Source organism: Drosophila miranda, chromosome 4, assembly GCF_003369915.1.
Source record: "Drosophila miranda strain MSH22 chromosome 4, D.miranda_PacBio2.1, whole genome shotgun sequence".
Lineage (NCBI taxonomy): Eukaryota > Metazoa > Arthropoda > Insecta > Diptera > Drosophilidae > Drosophila > Drosophila miranda.
In genome coordinates this window covers 31,455,662-31,471,760 of record NC_046677.1, presented here as the reverse complement: position 1 = coordinate 31,471,760, position 16,099 = coordinate 31,455,662, and the positions used below count along the sequence as shown (strand labels likewise).

The following is a 16,099-nucleotide window of genomic DNA, read 5'->3' as shown; positions in this document are numbered from 1 at the left end:
AGCTCTATCTTCTGGCTTGACATGTATCTCCGAAAACACGGCATACTCGCCGCCTGCCAAAACACCAAATACTTCAAGGACCAAAAACAACAGCTTGACAAAGAACTGCAAGGAAATGTTCTCCCTCTCTCCCTCTCCCTCTCTCTCTCTCTCTCCCTGCGAGCATCTTGATTGCCAAGCAGATGCAGATTTTTCAATTTACATTTCATTTACTGCCTCTATGCCACTATGTAGGGGTGTGTGTGTGTGTGTGTGTGTGGCGTGCGTGTGTGTGTTGTAAAGGAAATTAAATAATTGAAAAATAGTGCAAAAATAAATTACACGTCAAGCCAAGGCGAAAACAAAGGCAGAGACTCGTAGGCAGAGATTTAGAGTGTTGTAAATCTTAGGAAAAGTGTCAGAAGGCCCAAGGACAAAGACGGGTCGACTGCCATGGTAGTGGTGCCAAATTGAAATGATGATGGAATGGCTTCCAAAGGGAACTCATTTGTTATGAAATTCTGTGGGAAATGCTTGATAAAGCTTTTAGATTTTGTTAAAATTATGTTCCTTTTGGTACAAAACAATAAAATACAAAATTATACTCCGATTCGACAACGTTTAGAGGTGCAGACTTGAGCTCAATGTTGAAAAATTCGAGATTTGGCCGATGATTCCTATGGCAGGTATCCTATATATCGATCGCTCTGATCAGACAGAGTTTTTGTTTAAGGTTTTACAATATTAAAAATATGTCAACTAGCGTTATGTGAGTTTTCGCTTAGAAGCTAAGGCCACCCGACAGCCCAGTAGATCGTCATCCTGATAACAGAGCGAGTCCGCTCTTAGAGCACTCTCAGAGAGCGCTCTACCTGGCTGTTAACTGAGAGCGGTACCTGGTGGCGATAACAGACTGTTAACCTGGGCTGCTAACAGCGCGGTTGCCCTCTTTAAGCTGTAGACCTGCCATTCTGAGGGATCTTTAGTAAAAAAGCCTTTGGAAACATAAAAGCGATCCAAAAATATAACAAAATAAGATATTAATAAAAGTATCAATAAATGTTACAAATAAACATATAGCATCAAAAATATACATGGGGCCGCAATAAAATAGTTTTCAAAAAGAAGTAAAGTGTATAAAATAAAAGACAAAAGCCAAAGGAAATTCTTATAACTTATGTACATATAAGTTATATAATCAGCTTTGATTTGGGATTAAAAAGAAATACCGATCAGGGCCACTCATTCCTTGGATCTTCATTCGACATCTCTCTTTGATGAAATACTTTCTTTGGGCAAAAACACACCTTTTTTAGCGTGTCAATTCCCCTTAAATCCGTTTCTAGAAGTACTCAACCTTAGTTTTCACTCAAGAGAGCTCCACTCCGTGAGTTCTCACGCCTTTTGTAACCCTATTAATTGGTGACAAGCTATGAATGTTTGATGCAGCCAATGGAAATGTTTCTCCAGAGATATTCCTTGACAGGAATTCGCCATATTGCATTACCAGAGAGGCCAGCCATTGTTGATTTGCCCCGAAAACAAAAGGATAAGGGCAGCCCTGACACACGCATCATTTTCATGCAGAAACAGCCATTCGGAATGTAAAATCGTCTGCTGTGGTCCGAGTTCCCCTTCAAGTCTTTTTTTTGTTCCGCCTCGGAGGACTGCCCTGGAACCGCCCCCTATTCGAAGGACATTAGCATAAAAGCGTTACTAATACACAGCCAGCAGACAGCTAACAAGAAACACTTAATGAAGCAATTTCTAGAAGGCAGAGCAACAGTGCAGGCAGCAGCCAGGAGCCAGCAGCAGCTGCATAAAAAGCAACAACTTCCTGGCCAAAGCCAAAAAGCTCTCAACATGTGCTACTACCTCTGGCTGTAGCTCCACCTCTACCCCCCCTCTATGCTCCACCTCTTTCACCATTATAGTTGCCTCTTTCTCTGGCAGTGGGGGGGTGTTTGTGTGTGTGTGTGTAAAAGTGTGTACAGGTGACTTAATCAACATGCAACTCATTTTGTTTTCCATGCAGGTGCAGGAGCAGGAGCAGGAGCAGGACTGCTAGTATATGTGTGTGTGTGCGTTTGCTTAGGCATGGAATGGGGGGGGGAGGTTGGGTGTTTAGGTAAGCTCTGCCTAGTTCCTGGGGAACAACTGCAACAACTAGGACTGGGTCACCTGTATAAGACACTAAATTGTGTTGATATCAACAATGAGCCCAAAACATGGCTCCTACACGAGCCCGAGGCCAGGGCAGGGCCAGGGCAGGGCACACCAGGACATCCTAGTCCAGGACCTTAGCTCCCGCCCCCCCCCCCACAGTTCCGCCGCAGTCAAGACACATATGTGGGAGGGTTACGTACATCTGTGGAACGTGCTCAGAGCGAGAGCCAGACCCCGACCCAGACCCGGGCTCAGTTGGCAAATGCATACAAATGGCATTTCCATCCACCTTCGGTTCGCGCATAAGTTTCGTTGGAGCATCCCCCACCAGCCTTATCCCCTGCAGAAGTTCAGGTGCCTCTCGAAATTATGCAAACGGAAAATATGCTCAATACTCCATGCCGCATGCTGCATGGTCTGTGTGCGTGTGTGTCTGGCAATAGATACTCTTTGGCTCTGGACAGCGTATCGATGATGGCAGGAGGCCCAGCCCAGCCCAGCCCAGCCCAGCCCAGCCCAGCCCAGGACAAGCAACTAGTTGACACCAAATCGCATGCCCACATCCGAGTGGGCCAGACAACGGATGCAGAACTCACTTAAAGCTGGCCCTCACTCGTGGGACTTCAGCAAATTGTCGGATTGCATTTCGGCACAAAGTTGGCTTCAATTAATTAAAGACGCCTCCGGTGTGCCACCAAGGACCTGGGACCTGGGACCTGCAACTGTGTGCGGGTGTGGGCGGGGCGATTACAGGCAATGGAAAATTATTACGTGTGCCCGAGAGGAAGTCGAGTTTTAAGTGCGTTGAAAGGTCACAGAAAGCAAATAATTTATGACCGATTGACATAGTGAGACGGTATTAAGCGGGGGTCTGGCTATCACTAGAAACGCTGAAGCAAAGTGAAAGTAAAATAGGAAAAGGTCAAGAGGGATTCTAGTGGCAACACAACCCGAAAGTTTCGTAGTTCGTGGATCACTCTGTGACTTGGTTTCTGCTCATGAAAATTCTCAGCTCATCTCTGATTTCACTAGCCAAATAAACTACTTTCTTTTAGCTTTCTTTGCTTTGCTTTTCTGTACATAGATGCATTTCAGAGCTCTTTATAATCGTATACTCTCACCTCTGTGGCACTCTCTGGCTGTTGGGCGGATCATTTCCTGGGTTGGAGGTTGTAGATGGAAGAAGGTATTACCAGCCTGTGGACGGAGTGCTAAGAGGGCTTAGAGCTCAGCTTAATAAGCTATTAAGACTGCAATACCCTTTAGCAGATGACATTGAGGGTAACACCTCTTAGTGCAGTTGTGAGAAGGTATTTTTCTGGGTATTTTTAGAGTAATGTTTCAGATTCAAGCCAGCAATGGACACTCAACAGCTTTTGAATGATTTTAGCCTAATACTTGGTTTTCCAGTTTTCCAAAACAGTTGTGAAGCAGACTTCGAATAGAGGCTTGCATGTACTTAGCTTTCTCCTACTTAATTGTAATTTCCCCCAATTTGTTGAAGAGATTGAGTTACATATTTGTACAATCACAGCTCATTTCCATTCATTCAATCAGCCATTCATTCAGATTATCATTAGGATTTCCGTTCCTCTCTATAGCCACAACAAATCTGTTTTTCTCAACCATTTGTACATCCAATTTGGGGTTTATTCCCCGAAAAGTCGTCAGAAAGTCAGAAGCCGAACCCCAAAAGGAACTCCATCAAATAAGCTGGCATATTAAAACAGTCGAAAAATGGGGATGGATGGCAGGTGGGGAGCCAAAGGGCCGGGGCCGGGGCCGGGGCTGGGGCTGGGGCTGGGGGTCAAGTGTGACGGGGCACATTCTGGCTCGTTGGCTGTCCCAACTGTCAGGTGCAACACTTTGGCTATTAGAACGCAAAATTTAACAATGTCGCCCGGGCAAAGAGTCACCTCATCCTCTTGCCGCTTGGGTGTACCTGCCACAGGTTCTCCCTGTGTGTGTGTGTGTGTGTGTGTGTAAGTGTAGCGCCACAGGTCATAAATTCAATTTGGCTAACAAACACGTTGCATACATATACACACACACACGTATTCTCTCTCATGCAGACAGTTGCAGGTTGCACGTTGCACGCTGCACGCTGCCCGCTGCAACATGTGCAAACTTGTTTGCCAAAGCAATTTTTCATCCCAGCAAATGGTTGCTGGAGATGTTAGTCTTACTTTTCACCCATCTCGATGCCCTACATCCGAGGAAGGTCTTATCCACTGGACCGCTCTTTAGTCTCCGCCGCGAAGGAGTTCTTAATGTACATATAGAGTGGGCATATAAGAAATAGGCATCGCTAGAAGAATGGATAGAGAGACTACACTACTTACCATTCAAATGTTTCCATAGGTGTTCAAGACATACAGTTGTCATGGGAATAGCTGGAAAATGCTGAAAAGAAATACATGGTAGACATTACCATATAAATACTATAGATAAAGGTTCCAAATAACTCTGGAAATAAATAAACAACATTTTAGAGACGATACAAGTCTGTTCGACATGCATCAAAGATTTCTATGTTCAGATATTCGTAAGTATTCCAGTAAAATTATGGTATATCTCAAACCAAATGAGGAGCCCATCTTCTGGGACTGATTATTCAGTAACCCCAGATATTATTCTAAATAAAAATCTGTTAGTTACCATGAAAACCAAAGATTGAAACCCAAATCAAAGAGTATTCGAATCTCCGACTTCTCGGAAGTTTCTTTTTTCGCCCTTATTTTTGGTCTACATTTTTCGGTTTCACTTTGTTTCGTTTTTGCGAAATCGCAACCGTAAACTAATTAAGGTGATTAAAATCTGTTGTTTTGCTCCGCAAGCCATGACTAACCCAAAAAAAACCGACAAAATCCTCGTATAGAAAAAATGCTACAACGTAAATTTGATTTAGAAAAATTTCCATTTAGTTTTGCTTGTCAAATGGAATCTGTAAAAATCTATTGGGGAAAAACACAGAGAGAGAGATGGAGAGAGAGGATGAGATGGGAAGAGCGGATAAAGGGAAAAACTTAAATAATATGAAACTGGAAACTAGAAAACGGAAAACGGAAGCTGCAGCAGCAACAAATATCCGATTAAATTATGCTCAAAGTCAAAAGCGCAGACAAAACTGGCTAACAAACATTGGACCGGCCAAAAGCACTTTTGGCCCTGGTTCAGGCCAAATAAGAAAAGTTTTCTGCACACTCTAACCTCCGTCCCCACTCCAGCTCTCTCCCTCTCCGGTACTCTCTAGCTCTATGTATCCGTGTCCCGTATCTCCTTCTGGAGTTCTCGTTCTCGTTCTCTTTCTCTAAAAATAAATCAAATAATTCAATTTTAAGCTAAACTTATTTTCGTATTAAAAATGAAAATCAAATAGAAGATAAAAAAGGATCAAGCTGTGCTGGGAAATGCTCTTATGTGGAATGCAGTCCCCAACCCCACCTCTGTCCCCGTTCTTCCACTGTTTTCCTCCACTTTGTGACAGTGGGCGTGGCTGGTGCGGGGGTAGTCATGCCAACGCATAAAACTGCAACCGCACGGGGGGCTGAGGCTGGGGCTGGGGCTGGGGCTGGGGCTGGGGCTGGGGCTGTGTCTGTGCTCCTCTCTAGCTCTCTTCCTATGAGAGTGTGTACTTCTGCCACTGTCTGAGTGTGTTTCTGCGGTAGTACCCTGTAAAAAGGGGGTTCCACTGTGCATTGCTCTACTTTGTCCCCAGGGGGCCAGCAGGCTTCTAATATATTCCCCTCCAAGCTGATGGATACGTCCATTTTCCCCACTAAGATAGTGCCCAGTGTAGGGTACATTTTAGGTCGTTATGCCCTCCTCCAGTGCTCTGGCTTGTTCCCTGTCTCTGTGTGTGTGCTTCGGGCGTGTGTAAGTCATATCCTTTTGCAATTTTCGTCGTTGTTGGCCACTAACCTCACTCATATACCATTGTCCAAGGATATACCCATGTGCGATTGTGTGCGAGTGTCTGCCTGTCTGCCAGTGTGCGTTGCATGTGGCAAGCACAATAAAATTGTTTGTCGTTGAACGTACGAGTAGTATAACCAAAGTGCTCTCTCTCCCCCTCTCTCTCGCTCTCTCTGGGCCTGAGATTTATGCGGCTTGCTGGAGCGAGCCAAAAAGTAGTTGACTTTTTTCGTGCGACTCTGCTGCTGTCCCCAGCCTGCAAATTGCATGAGAGTTAAGCAGTTCAGTTCGGTGTTCGGTGTCCGAGAGCTAATGCCGCGCCCCACTGCACAAAAGCCACAATAATCGGAATGGAGGGGGTCTCCAGGGGCGGAGGGGGGCAAGGTATAGCCATAACCCCACCACAGACCGAGAGGCAGAGACAAAATCAATTAATAGTTTTGGCCCAACCGCAGGCGGTCTTTAAATTTCCTTCCTGTTGGCTCTTTGTGCATATTGCAACACTGCCACAGCAGAGTGCAACACATTTGTGCTCCTGTCCCTGGACCTCGGCTTTTTGTCCTTTTCTGCAGGTTATAAATAATAAACGAATAAATGAATAAATGTTTGAATGCACCTACAATCAACAGAACAGGACGGAACACAAACAGCACAAAAACCACTGGTACTGGGTGGATTCCACTCGCGGGGAGTCGTGTGGCAAGAAAAAGAAAATAGCATTTTTCATAATCGAAAACGTGACTGTAATTTTGGAGCTGCCTAGCAAAATTGCCATTTGAATGGCGTTCCCCAAAGCCGATTAGCCATGAAAGCGATTCGGGTTCGGAACGGGAAAACACCTTTTTTAAAATGAATTTAGAATTGGATTCACCCAAAGAAAAGTATGCAAGAACGCTCGGATTTCATGCCATTACTGAATATATATTTTATGGCGAATCCCCTACCGATTTTCAGTTGAATTCTCCCGCTGGAATGCCCTTTCCCCCAGCAGAGGCTTTTCCTTTCCGTTTTCGATATCTGGTCGGGGGCGGCTTTGTTCGAATGAAAATGCGATTTGCACTTTTTTATGATTGGCATGTGTTAATAAATTTTCAAGGCTCATGGCGATGAGTGGCACGTCACGTTGTCCGTTCCACCTCTCCCTCCCACCGCCTTTTGGGGACTATGTGTGTGTGTGTGTGTGTGCGTGTGGGAGAACTGACACGTGTTTTCCTCTTCTATCCCATAGATGGGTCCTCCTATCCGCTGTAGATGCCTGTAAATTAGCTCCACACTAATTTTGTGCTTCGATGAGCAAAAGTTTCCTTCCTGCCAGCCTGAAAGGCGGAACCGAATGAGGCTGGAAATAATGGTGGGAACCGTATCGGAGGGGAGAAAAGCTGTTGACACGATGACAGGATATTTTTAATCAATATAAGTATGTTTCGCTAAAGAACATAAATAAATAACTTAACTCAAATGTCAATGGCTCAATTTTCGTTTTAGTACTTTTTATTGACCAACCAAAAAAGGCTCAAACGTTAAAAATAAATGGTTACAGAGGGTGGCCTTCGGTGATCGAAGTGCTATATACTCTGGATAGATATAGATACAATAACAGCCGCAGAGGCAAATATTGTGGATATGGCGCTATGATGCTTAGAGGCAGTACGCCCTAAAAGATTTAGAAATAGATCGGTACTTTAATTATGGTACACAAGCCATTTATACATACTCTTGATACCAATTGATACCAATTTAGTTTCCATTAGAAACGATCGTTGCTTAAGCTCAGTTTTGTATTATAGCTGCAGTCCAAAATAAAAGCGCTGAGAATCGAACTCAGAAATCAAGTCTCCGAACCGATATTAGTCAACAAATTCCTTAAATAATAGCCAGTGGGGCAGAGTAACGTAAATCCACCCACATTGTTCGCTGCTTGCACTGCCCTCTGTACCAAATCGATGTTTTACCGCAAATGCATACGCAGCGGCAGAGGCAGTTCTTTCGCCTCTCTATCCACCTTCTTCGTTCCTGCAGTTTTCTCGCGCTCCATCTGTCGTGCGTTCTCGGCTTAGCTGCAGCCCGAGCCTGCTCTAGCGCTCTCCGTCTGTCGCTCTGTTTCGTTCTCTCTCGCTAACCCACGGGCACTTCGGTTCGCTTGCCCTTGGTCTGACTCGAGCTGATCTTCGTAGCCATCAGAATCACATCGTAGTTCCTCGGTCTCTCACACACACATATCAATATACATACATTCCCCTTGAGCATACGTCGCGTCGCTCCGCATACAACAATAAATTGTGCCTCTACTATTTAAAAGCGCTTGACTTGTAATTTAAATCAAACCTGAAAAGCTTGCGAAAAAGCTCATTAGCTTCACGGACTGCTCGCACGGCAGCCGATAGAATGCATACAATTATCATCGCAAATACAAATGTATACAAATATTTCTGAAGGCTATCAAGAGTGCACCTGATCAAAATCATAATACCCTCCTCTGCATGGGTATCAAAAATTGAAAACAAATTCCCGTTCAATTCCTATCGGCCCCAAAAACTTCATGGCAAATTAACTTAAAACGTTTCTTGCATACCCAAATAAACACGGAACCATGGAAAAAGGCAGAAAGAGCCGCAAATATTTCTCTGATCTATTTATTCTATGAAAATACCAAATAAAAAATACACCAAAATAAAATATAATACTAAATGGAGCGGGAATTTCCGTCATTCCGATCCAACATCCAATATCACACAAACACAAACACAGACACAAACCCCATGCCCATACCAGTACATACGAGTATAAATAAATTTTCATTTCGTTTCGCATTCATCAAACATTTGACAATTTTATCTCCATGGGCGTTCGAGTGTCCTTTTTCCATCGGGTCCTTCTAAGCGGCCGTTGTCCGGCCAAAAAGTAAATTTATGTTATGTTTTTCGGCGCCCAGAGCCATTCACATTCGCATTCGCATTTCCACTGCCATTGGCCATGTCCCTGTCCAGGCAGGAAATGCGTGTTTAGCAAATGTTTTTAAATTGTATAACGAGAATTTATGACGGACGCCGCCACAGCACACTCTGGCTCCAATGGCTCCTAAGGTACTCAAAAAAGAAAGAAACCGACAACAGCAGCGTCGAAAATGGCATGTTTCAAATTCGTTTAGCATTTCTTATTTTTTCCCCGTTTCGGGTGTTGAAAGTCACACACACAAACATACATACCTGTATATGTGGATATATCTACTCGTATTCGTAGATACTCGTATAAAAGGAATTTTTTTGAGAGGTGAGCACTTTTTAATACTCCGTATGGAAAATTGTGTGCTGTATTTTGCCATTTTCTAACCCAATTCGTAAGAAGATTGTTCCAAGGGAGAATCATTTCAAATTTATACTGAGAAAATATAATTTTTGGTCTGAAATTCCATTACATTTGAGTTCCAGCTGACGAATTTTCGATCATCCTTTCGTTACTCCTTTTTTTACAGCGAAAACAAAAGACATCTTTAAACAAAAGACCAGCAGCCCGAAAGTAGTTTCAATTCTTAGTTTCTGTAAATTGCGTTAAATTGAAGGCTGTTTCCCTGTAAATTTCGTGAAACTGAAACATCTTCGAGCAATTTCTTGTTCCACTTTCTCCCTTCTGCAGTCGTACCCTTCAAAACTGAGACAAGACAACCTTTTCCCTACGAAATATCCTTCCCTAACTTCCCATTGCCCCTCAGCCCTCCACACAGCTCCGCCCGTCCTGCATAGATTTCCGTTTATTTGAGGCTCGTGGCACATTTAGGCACCTCCCCTCCACCATCCCCCGCCGTGGGCCCTAAGTTCGGTTTGTGCAGCATTTCAATGAGCAAATGCAAATAAATTATAAACAAAAAAGGGAGACGGAATTCAAATAAAAATATTGGTGCTCTCCAGCCTCCCCTCCGCCTTTTCCCCCTTTTCCGCCTTTTCCGGGAACGTGACGAAATGTGTTTCGTGTTTGTTGTTTCTATTTGTCGAGCACTTAAAAGAAATAACCGCCACGTTCTATAAATTAGATGGCATTTCGTCGCTTTTATTCAGGGCGCGGGCGCGGGTGCCGGTGCGGGCCCCGATGCGGTTTCTGGGATCTACTTTTGGTCCTGGTTCTGGTTCTGGTTCTGGTTCTGGCTCATGTTCGGTTTCGGTTTCAGTTTTTGAGTTGGGGCTAACGAGGCTTATGTGCGATGCCCTGACAAGTGAAAAATTTCCTTACATGCCCCATCTTCCTCAAGGAGCTGCGGCTTTCTGGCTTTAGACGTCTGTGTGTGTGTGTGTGTGTGTGTGTGTGTGTGTGTGTGTGTGTGTGTGAGTGGTGTGGTGTGTGGCGGCTTCTGGAAGTGTGAGTGAGTGGTTGTGGTTCAGCGCCTCCTTCTCCTTCTCCAGCTCAAGCTCCATCCCTGGCACCGTCAACCGCTTAATTATTCATCGAAGCCAATGCATTGGAACGCCGGAGACCGCAGGCTTATAAATAGCACTCCACGCCCCCTCCTGCTGCCACTTCCACCACTCAGTGGAGTATTAATCAGCTCTTGGGGGTCTGAGCCACATTGATTCAAAATATGTGCGATTATTACTCTTATGGAAGGAAGGCCCTTTCCCCAGCTTCCGTCTAATGCGTTTTTATGGCAATTTTTATGCCTGTGGTGTAATAGGTTCTGGGGCCACACATGCCCCATGCCACATGCCCCATGCATTTGCACATCATAAAAGCAACGATAATTGCACTCAACAGAAACGAGAAGGAAAGCAAAGGAAAATGGAAAGTTTTCTGCATTGTTATCTGTCTTTCCGTGACTCCGTGGTGTGGGCGGGGGCTTGAGCGTGGGCGTGGGCCTCTGGCAGCCTCTCTTCCAGCCGTAATGATTACGGCACAGAGTGCAATGACACATACTCGTACAGACAGACGTGTGTATGTGTGTATGTGTAGATACTTCTATTTTTGTGGGTTACAGTAATCATCGCCTAAGAAGACAGCCCCAAAAATGCACGAATAAAAAGGTGAATGGTGGAATGCATTCGAATGCGCCTTCGGAACGGTACTAACGCTCTCTCCCTCTCCCCCTACCGGTGAGTTTTTCGAAATATTTTCTGTAAAATTCGAAAGCGTTTTGGACACCGTTTGAGGCCTGTTCGGCAAACATTTCACACATGTCCAGGTCCCTGTGCCTGTCCCCGTCCCCGTACTCCTCCCCGTTCCTCTCCATGTCCATCCGAATGCTCGCTCATATGCATATCTATGGGATTGTTTGTTTGTGTCCGTGGCTTGGTTTCTTCTGTGCGTGCTTCCACGTTCCTTTTCTGAACTTCTTTTTCTATTTTTTGTTGTTTTGTCAGTCTGCTGTATTTTTTTGTGGCATTTAGCAGCATGGGGCGTGCTTTTGGCTGCGTTTTGTGCACCAAATGACCGAGTTCTTTGTTATAGTTACTACTTCTACTGCTTCTGCTGCCCCTGCCCCCTGCCTCGTGCCTCGTGCCTCCTCTGCCACTGACGGTTGTAAATGTGGCGTGGGAGTATCTGTGTGATTGTGCGATTGTCGGCAGGCATTTGTGTGTGTGTGTGTGTGTGTGTGTGTGTTTTGCTGCCTACAATTTCATGCGGCCGCATTTATGAGTTTGCGTGTCGTGTCCGTGCCGTACCCTATATAGCACCCCTCCCCCCCCACCCCTCCACAGCACTGCCCCCGCTATATAGACGTGTGCCGTTGCCAACACTTTCAATTGTTTTGAACACTAAAAATCCACGACAATGAGCATGAAGCAGAGTAGAGTTGCATTTGCTTCTGCCTCTGCTTCTGCTTTTTCTGTTTCTGTTTCTGTGTGTTTTTATTTGCACTAAATTGCGTTTTTCCGGCGGCCAAATGCTGGCAGTGGGCAAGTGGGCTTGAATTTGGTCGCCACAAAGATTCGCTTCAATATTTGCAAAAGTGTGGCACACAAAAATGTTGTACCGAAAAAACGAATAGCAGGACCCCTCGTCCTGTTTTTCCATAGTCCTTCCAAGGTCGGAGCCACAGAGCTTCTCCGTGTCATTGCCAGAGAGTAATCGCAGTAAATCATCAAAAAACGAGGGGAAGTACTTACAATTTATTAGTTTTCTTTATCTTCGTACATGGGTAAGTAACTCTTAACAGAAATACAAGTAATCCAAGTGTGTTTGTGTTCGATCGTTTCAACGATCGTTCTGCGAGTGACTGCAGGCGTGATTTTTAAGAGATTCTTTATATTTGAATGTCTTCGAGCAGTCAGTACACGAATATGGTCGCTCCCCCGTGTGGGTACGGAGGTGTCTGTTAACATGCCAGTTAAATTTGAATGACTTCGAGCAGAGGGAACATTGGTAGGGACGATCGAGTGAGTGCGCACGAGAGTGTTTGTTTAGTTCGGATTGTAGCTTAAATGCTTTCGAACAGTCAGAACATTGGAAGGGCCGCTCCACCGTGTGCGTACGGAGGTGGTTGCGGAGAGTTCCGGACTGGAAGAAAGATTTCGAGCAGTACATACAATTATACGGTTGCTCCCCAGTGTGAGTACGGCTGTGGTTTTTGAGAGATATCTTGTGTTTAAATGTCTTCAAGCAGTGCTCACACTTGTACGGTCGCTCCCCAGTGTGCGTACGGGTGTGTACTTCCAGATGGTTCTTCAGTATGAATGCCTTTGAGCAGTCCGAGCATTTGTGGGGTCGTATTCCAGTGTGAAATTGTTGGTGCCTAATTAGATACGATTTGTATTTATAGCTCTTTGGGCACAGGCTGCATTTGAACGGATGATAGACATCCTTATCACCCTGGACCTTTGCATCGGTTTCAAATTGGTTCGTTTGCTCATTTCCACTATCTGACGGTTCCCAATCCGCATCGTCTTCCTGATTACCACAGATGGCTTCTCCTCCAGCCTCCTCCAACACTGGAAAATAGAGCTTATGGCTCTGCTCGCAGGTCTTCTTAAGGCTGAATGCACTCACTGCATCTTCCAGGCAGGGCGGACATATGTTTTCCGGCAGTAAGTCCCCTCGCCAAACCACGTACCCGGTGCACTCCGCTATCATGTCAGCAATGCAAGTGTCCCAGTTCTGTGGCTCATCAAAAATGTTTTTGAATGGTCCGGAGGTCGCCATGCAGACTCTGCATATTTCCGCCATTGTCCTGCAAGCAAATTACTGGTAATACACACACAAGCACACACCTCTAAGTTTAGTGGAACCTTTAACTCACAATCAAACGAATCGGTCGGCTTTTCCGAATTCCACAAAACGCACGTGCGAAAATGAAGAGATACAAAAGTGAATGCAGTGCCACAAAATACCAAAAAGCGAGTAGTGTGACCGTTTGCTTTGGCTGGAAACAGCTGATCCACTAAAACCTTATTTAGATTTAATTAGAGTCGGTTTTGAGTCGTGTCGATTCATAATTTAGTTGGAAAGTGCCACTTCTTTCGGTCTTGCTGCAGAGTGTCGAGCAAAGGATCTCCAGTGCTTTGGAAGGGCCGTGACCCAGACTCTGGCGACTCTGGAGTTCTGCTCGCCCTCCACTGCCACATGCGGCACTGGCGCCACTCCTTGGTCAGCCTTTGATGCACTATCCCGTGAAGACGTGGCGTGGAGAAACTTGCACCCAGTTGCAGGCTTTCTTCGCCCAGCGGGCTGACTGCAGCAGTGTCTAGGAACTCCCTCTCTCTCTCATTGCCCGTCTGCTCCTTTCGTGTCTGTTTGTATGGGAATCCCAGTCACACTTTCTCCTTTCGCACTGCTCACCTTCACAGATTGTTCTCTGATCAGGAAGGAGCCGGAGGAATCAATACAGACCCCCTGCATACGCCTACTGATAGAGCCCGTTCCGTAAGCTTCAAATCCTCAATTCCACATATTTTTGTTGCAAAAAATACTCTTTGGGTTGCCTTAAATCTAGTTCAATTGGCCAAAGGTTTCTTCTCCCCATTTCCCAGTAATTCTTTTACAAAATATTGACCTTCAGTTGGTCGGAGCAACCGCTTCAGACATTTTCCATTACATTGCCATGAAAGACAATTAGATATGGCAAGATCCAACGGAGATTCATTTAGTAATCAAATGAAACATTTGCGAAATTATTTTAACGTCTCCCCTCGACGCACTCCTCCTCCTCCTCCTTGCGCTCCATAAACATAAAGAAAAGCCATTTGTATGCAAAATAGATGCTGGGCCTCTAAAGGGGAGACTGAGACTCCACTCCACTCGACAAATGGAGGGAGACTCTTGGAGTCAGAGACGGTGGACTGTGACTGTGACTGAGACAAGGCTTCACAACTATTTGGCACTGACTCACATTTACATGCTAAATAGTCTCCAGCAAAGGAGGGGCTCTGAAGGGAGGCTCCTTCTCTGAGACTCGTATCTCCGATTCCCATTCAGATTCCGATTCCGATTCCGACTTTGCGTGTAATTGAAACGTTAAATAATAAAGCCGCCTGTGGAGTGTAACAGATTCAATCAGTTCACGAAGGAGGCGGGCAATTAGAGACTGGATTTGCCTCACAAAGGGACACGAGTCCAGGCAGTTCCCCGAGATAAAGATAGAGGTAGTAGGGATACGGACAGATCCTTGGCAAGGTGCAAATTCACAGAAATTCGAATAATCAAATTTATGCGGAGAAACCAGGGAAAACGAACTTGAAACAAAACCAATTGAGGAAAGAGGAAAAAAGTTGACGCAATCAGTGGGAGTGTTGCCGTCTCGCTCACACATCCCTCTGCCAAGGTTTCTTTTTCTTTCGGGGGAAACAGTGGGTGTGTTGGTGGAGGGGCGGGGGGGAGGGGGGGAGGGGGGAAATTAGTTGGCTGCAACCTGCAAAGGGAAAAGTTTTACGCTTAAGTAAAAGTGCAAATGCTTGGCATTCCTTCTCGCGTCGCCTCGTCTCTGCTGCCGTCTCTCTCCGTTGCGGTCTAGCCCTCTCTTTCTATATTCATTGGCTCTCTCTCTCTCTCCCTCTCTCTCTCCCACTCTCTCTATATTGCCTTTGGTACATCCGACGCCTTTCTTCGCGCAAATTGCGCACAAATTAGTTCAAGTTGAGGCGCATTTCAGCGTTATGACTGTCAATGAGCCGATGCCGGGGCATATACCCTTACCCGCAGAAAGGGGTTAGCGGGGAGAGGGGCAGGAAGCTGCCACAACTTCAAATTGCCTCCGGGGCATGTGCAGCACAACAGGAAAAAAGTTTAAGACCCTCCAGCTTTGGTCAGGACTGTAGGTGGCTGTAGGAGCCAGGAGCCCAGCGAGAGGAGAGAAGAGTCCTGAGAAGGAGCTGCTCTCTCCATTTCCCTGCTGGCATTGTGCCCCAGTCAGCAGTTTTTGTTTGGGCTAATGATGCGGAGGATAGGATGATGTCGATGTTATTGGTATTTTCTATTGATGCTTCAGTGGGTTGTGGCGCGTGGGGGGATGGATGTGTGTGTGTGTGTGTGTGTGTTACCAATCTCCAACTCTCCAGACCTGCTCCACAACACATACTCCTCTCTCATACACTACATCTCCTCTCTGGCTCTGACTCCTACTTCCTCTTCCATCCACTTGTTTCCTTTGTTTTTCTTATTGGTGTTGCCAGAACGATTGATGCAGGCTCTGCGGAGGACTTAACGGAGGCTAGACGATGGACTTAAAGCGAAAGTCCTGCTGGTCGGACAGCACCACTCAGACTTGGCTCCCTTTGGCGGAAAAATTAGTAAACTGGTAGCTCTACATACGATGCCTCTACATACAATACACCATACGAATTAAAGACACCAATCTGCACCTTGGGATTGGGCACACAATCTCCGGAGATTCCAGGGCAGAACCTACAAAAAACAGGTGCCTGCAAGAATTACCCGAGAGGGACAGAGGGAATGCCAGAGAAAATGTTAAGCAACGATGACAATGGGTGCCTCCTAATGATTGCTTCCGGCTAAGAAGCAACTGAAGCTAATATGGTACAACATGGTACATGGCGTATAGCCTACAGAGCTACATTGTAGCCATAGGCCAAAAAATACAGAACCCAGACTCCTGCAGGAA

At 45.5% G+C, this 16,099-nt stretch overlaps 1 protein-coding gene across 1 annotated transcript; it reads right to left on the bottom strand.

The window, feature by feature from the left end:
* Positions 1-12,149: 12,149 nt before the first annotated feature.
* Positions 12,150-13,378, bottom strand: LOC108161557 (zinc finger protein 525-like). Its single transcript, XM_017295841.2, has 2 exons — positions 13,283-13,378; positions 12,150-13,213 (listed from the first exon to the last, which is right to left on the bottom strand). Exon 2 carries the CDS (start codon positions 13,207-13,209, stop codon positions 12,241-12,243), a length of 969 nt encoding a protein of 322 aa, XP_017151330.1. The 5' UTR covers positions 13,210-13,213; positions 13,283-13,378; the 3' UTR covers positions 12,150-12,240.
* Between the last annotated feature and the right edge of the window lie 2,721 nt (positions 13,379-16,099).

What these genes read in the sequence shown, in the direction of transcription:
- LOC108161557 (XM_017295841.2), bottom strand. Translation starts at nt 13,209, where the DNA reads ATGGCGGAAATATGCAGAGTCTGCATGGCGACCTCCGGACCATTCAAA.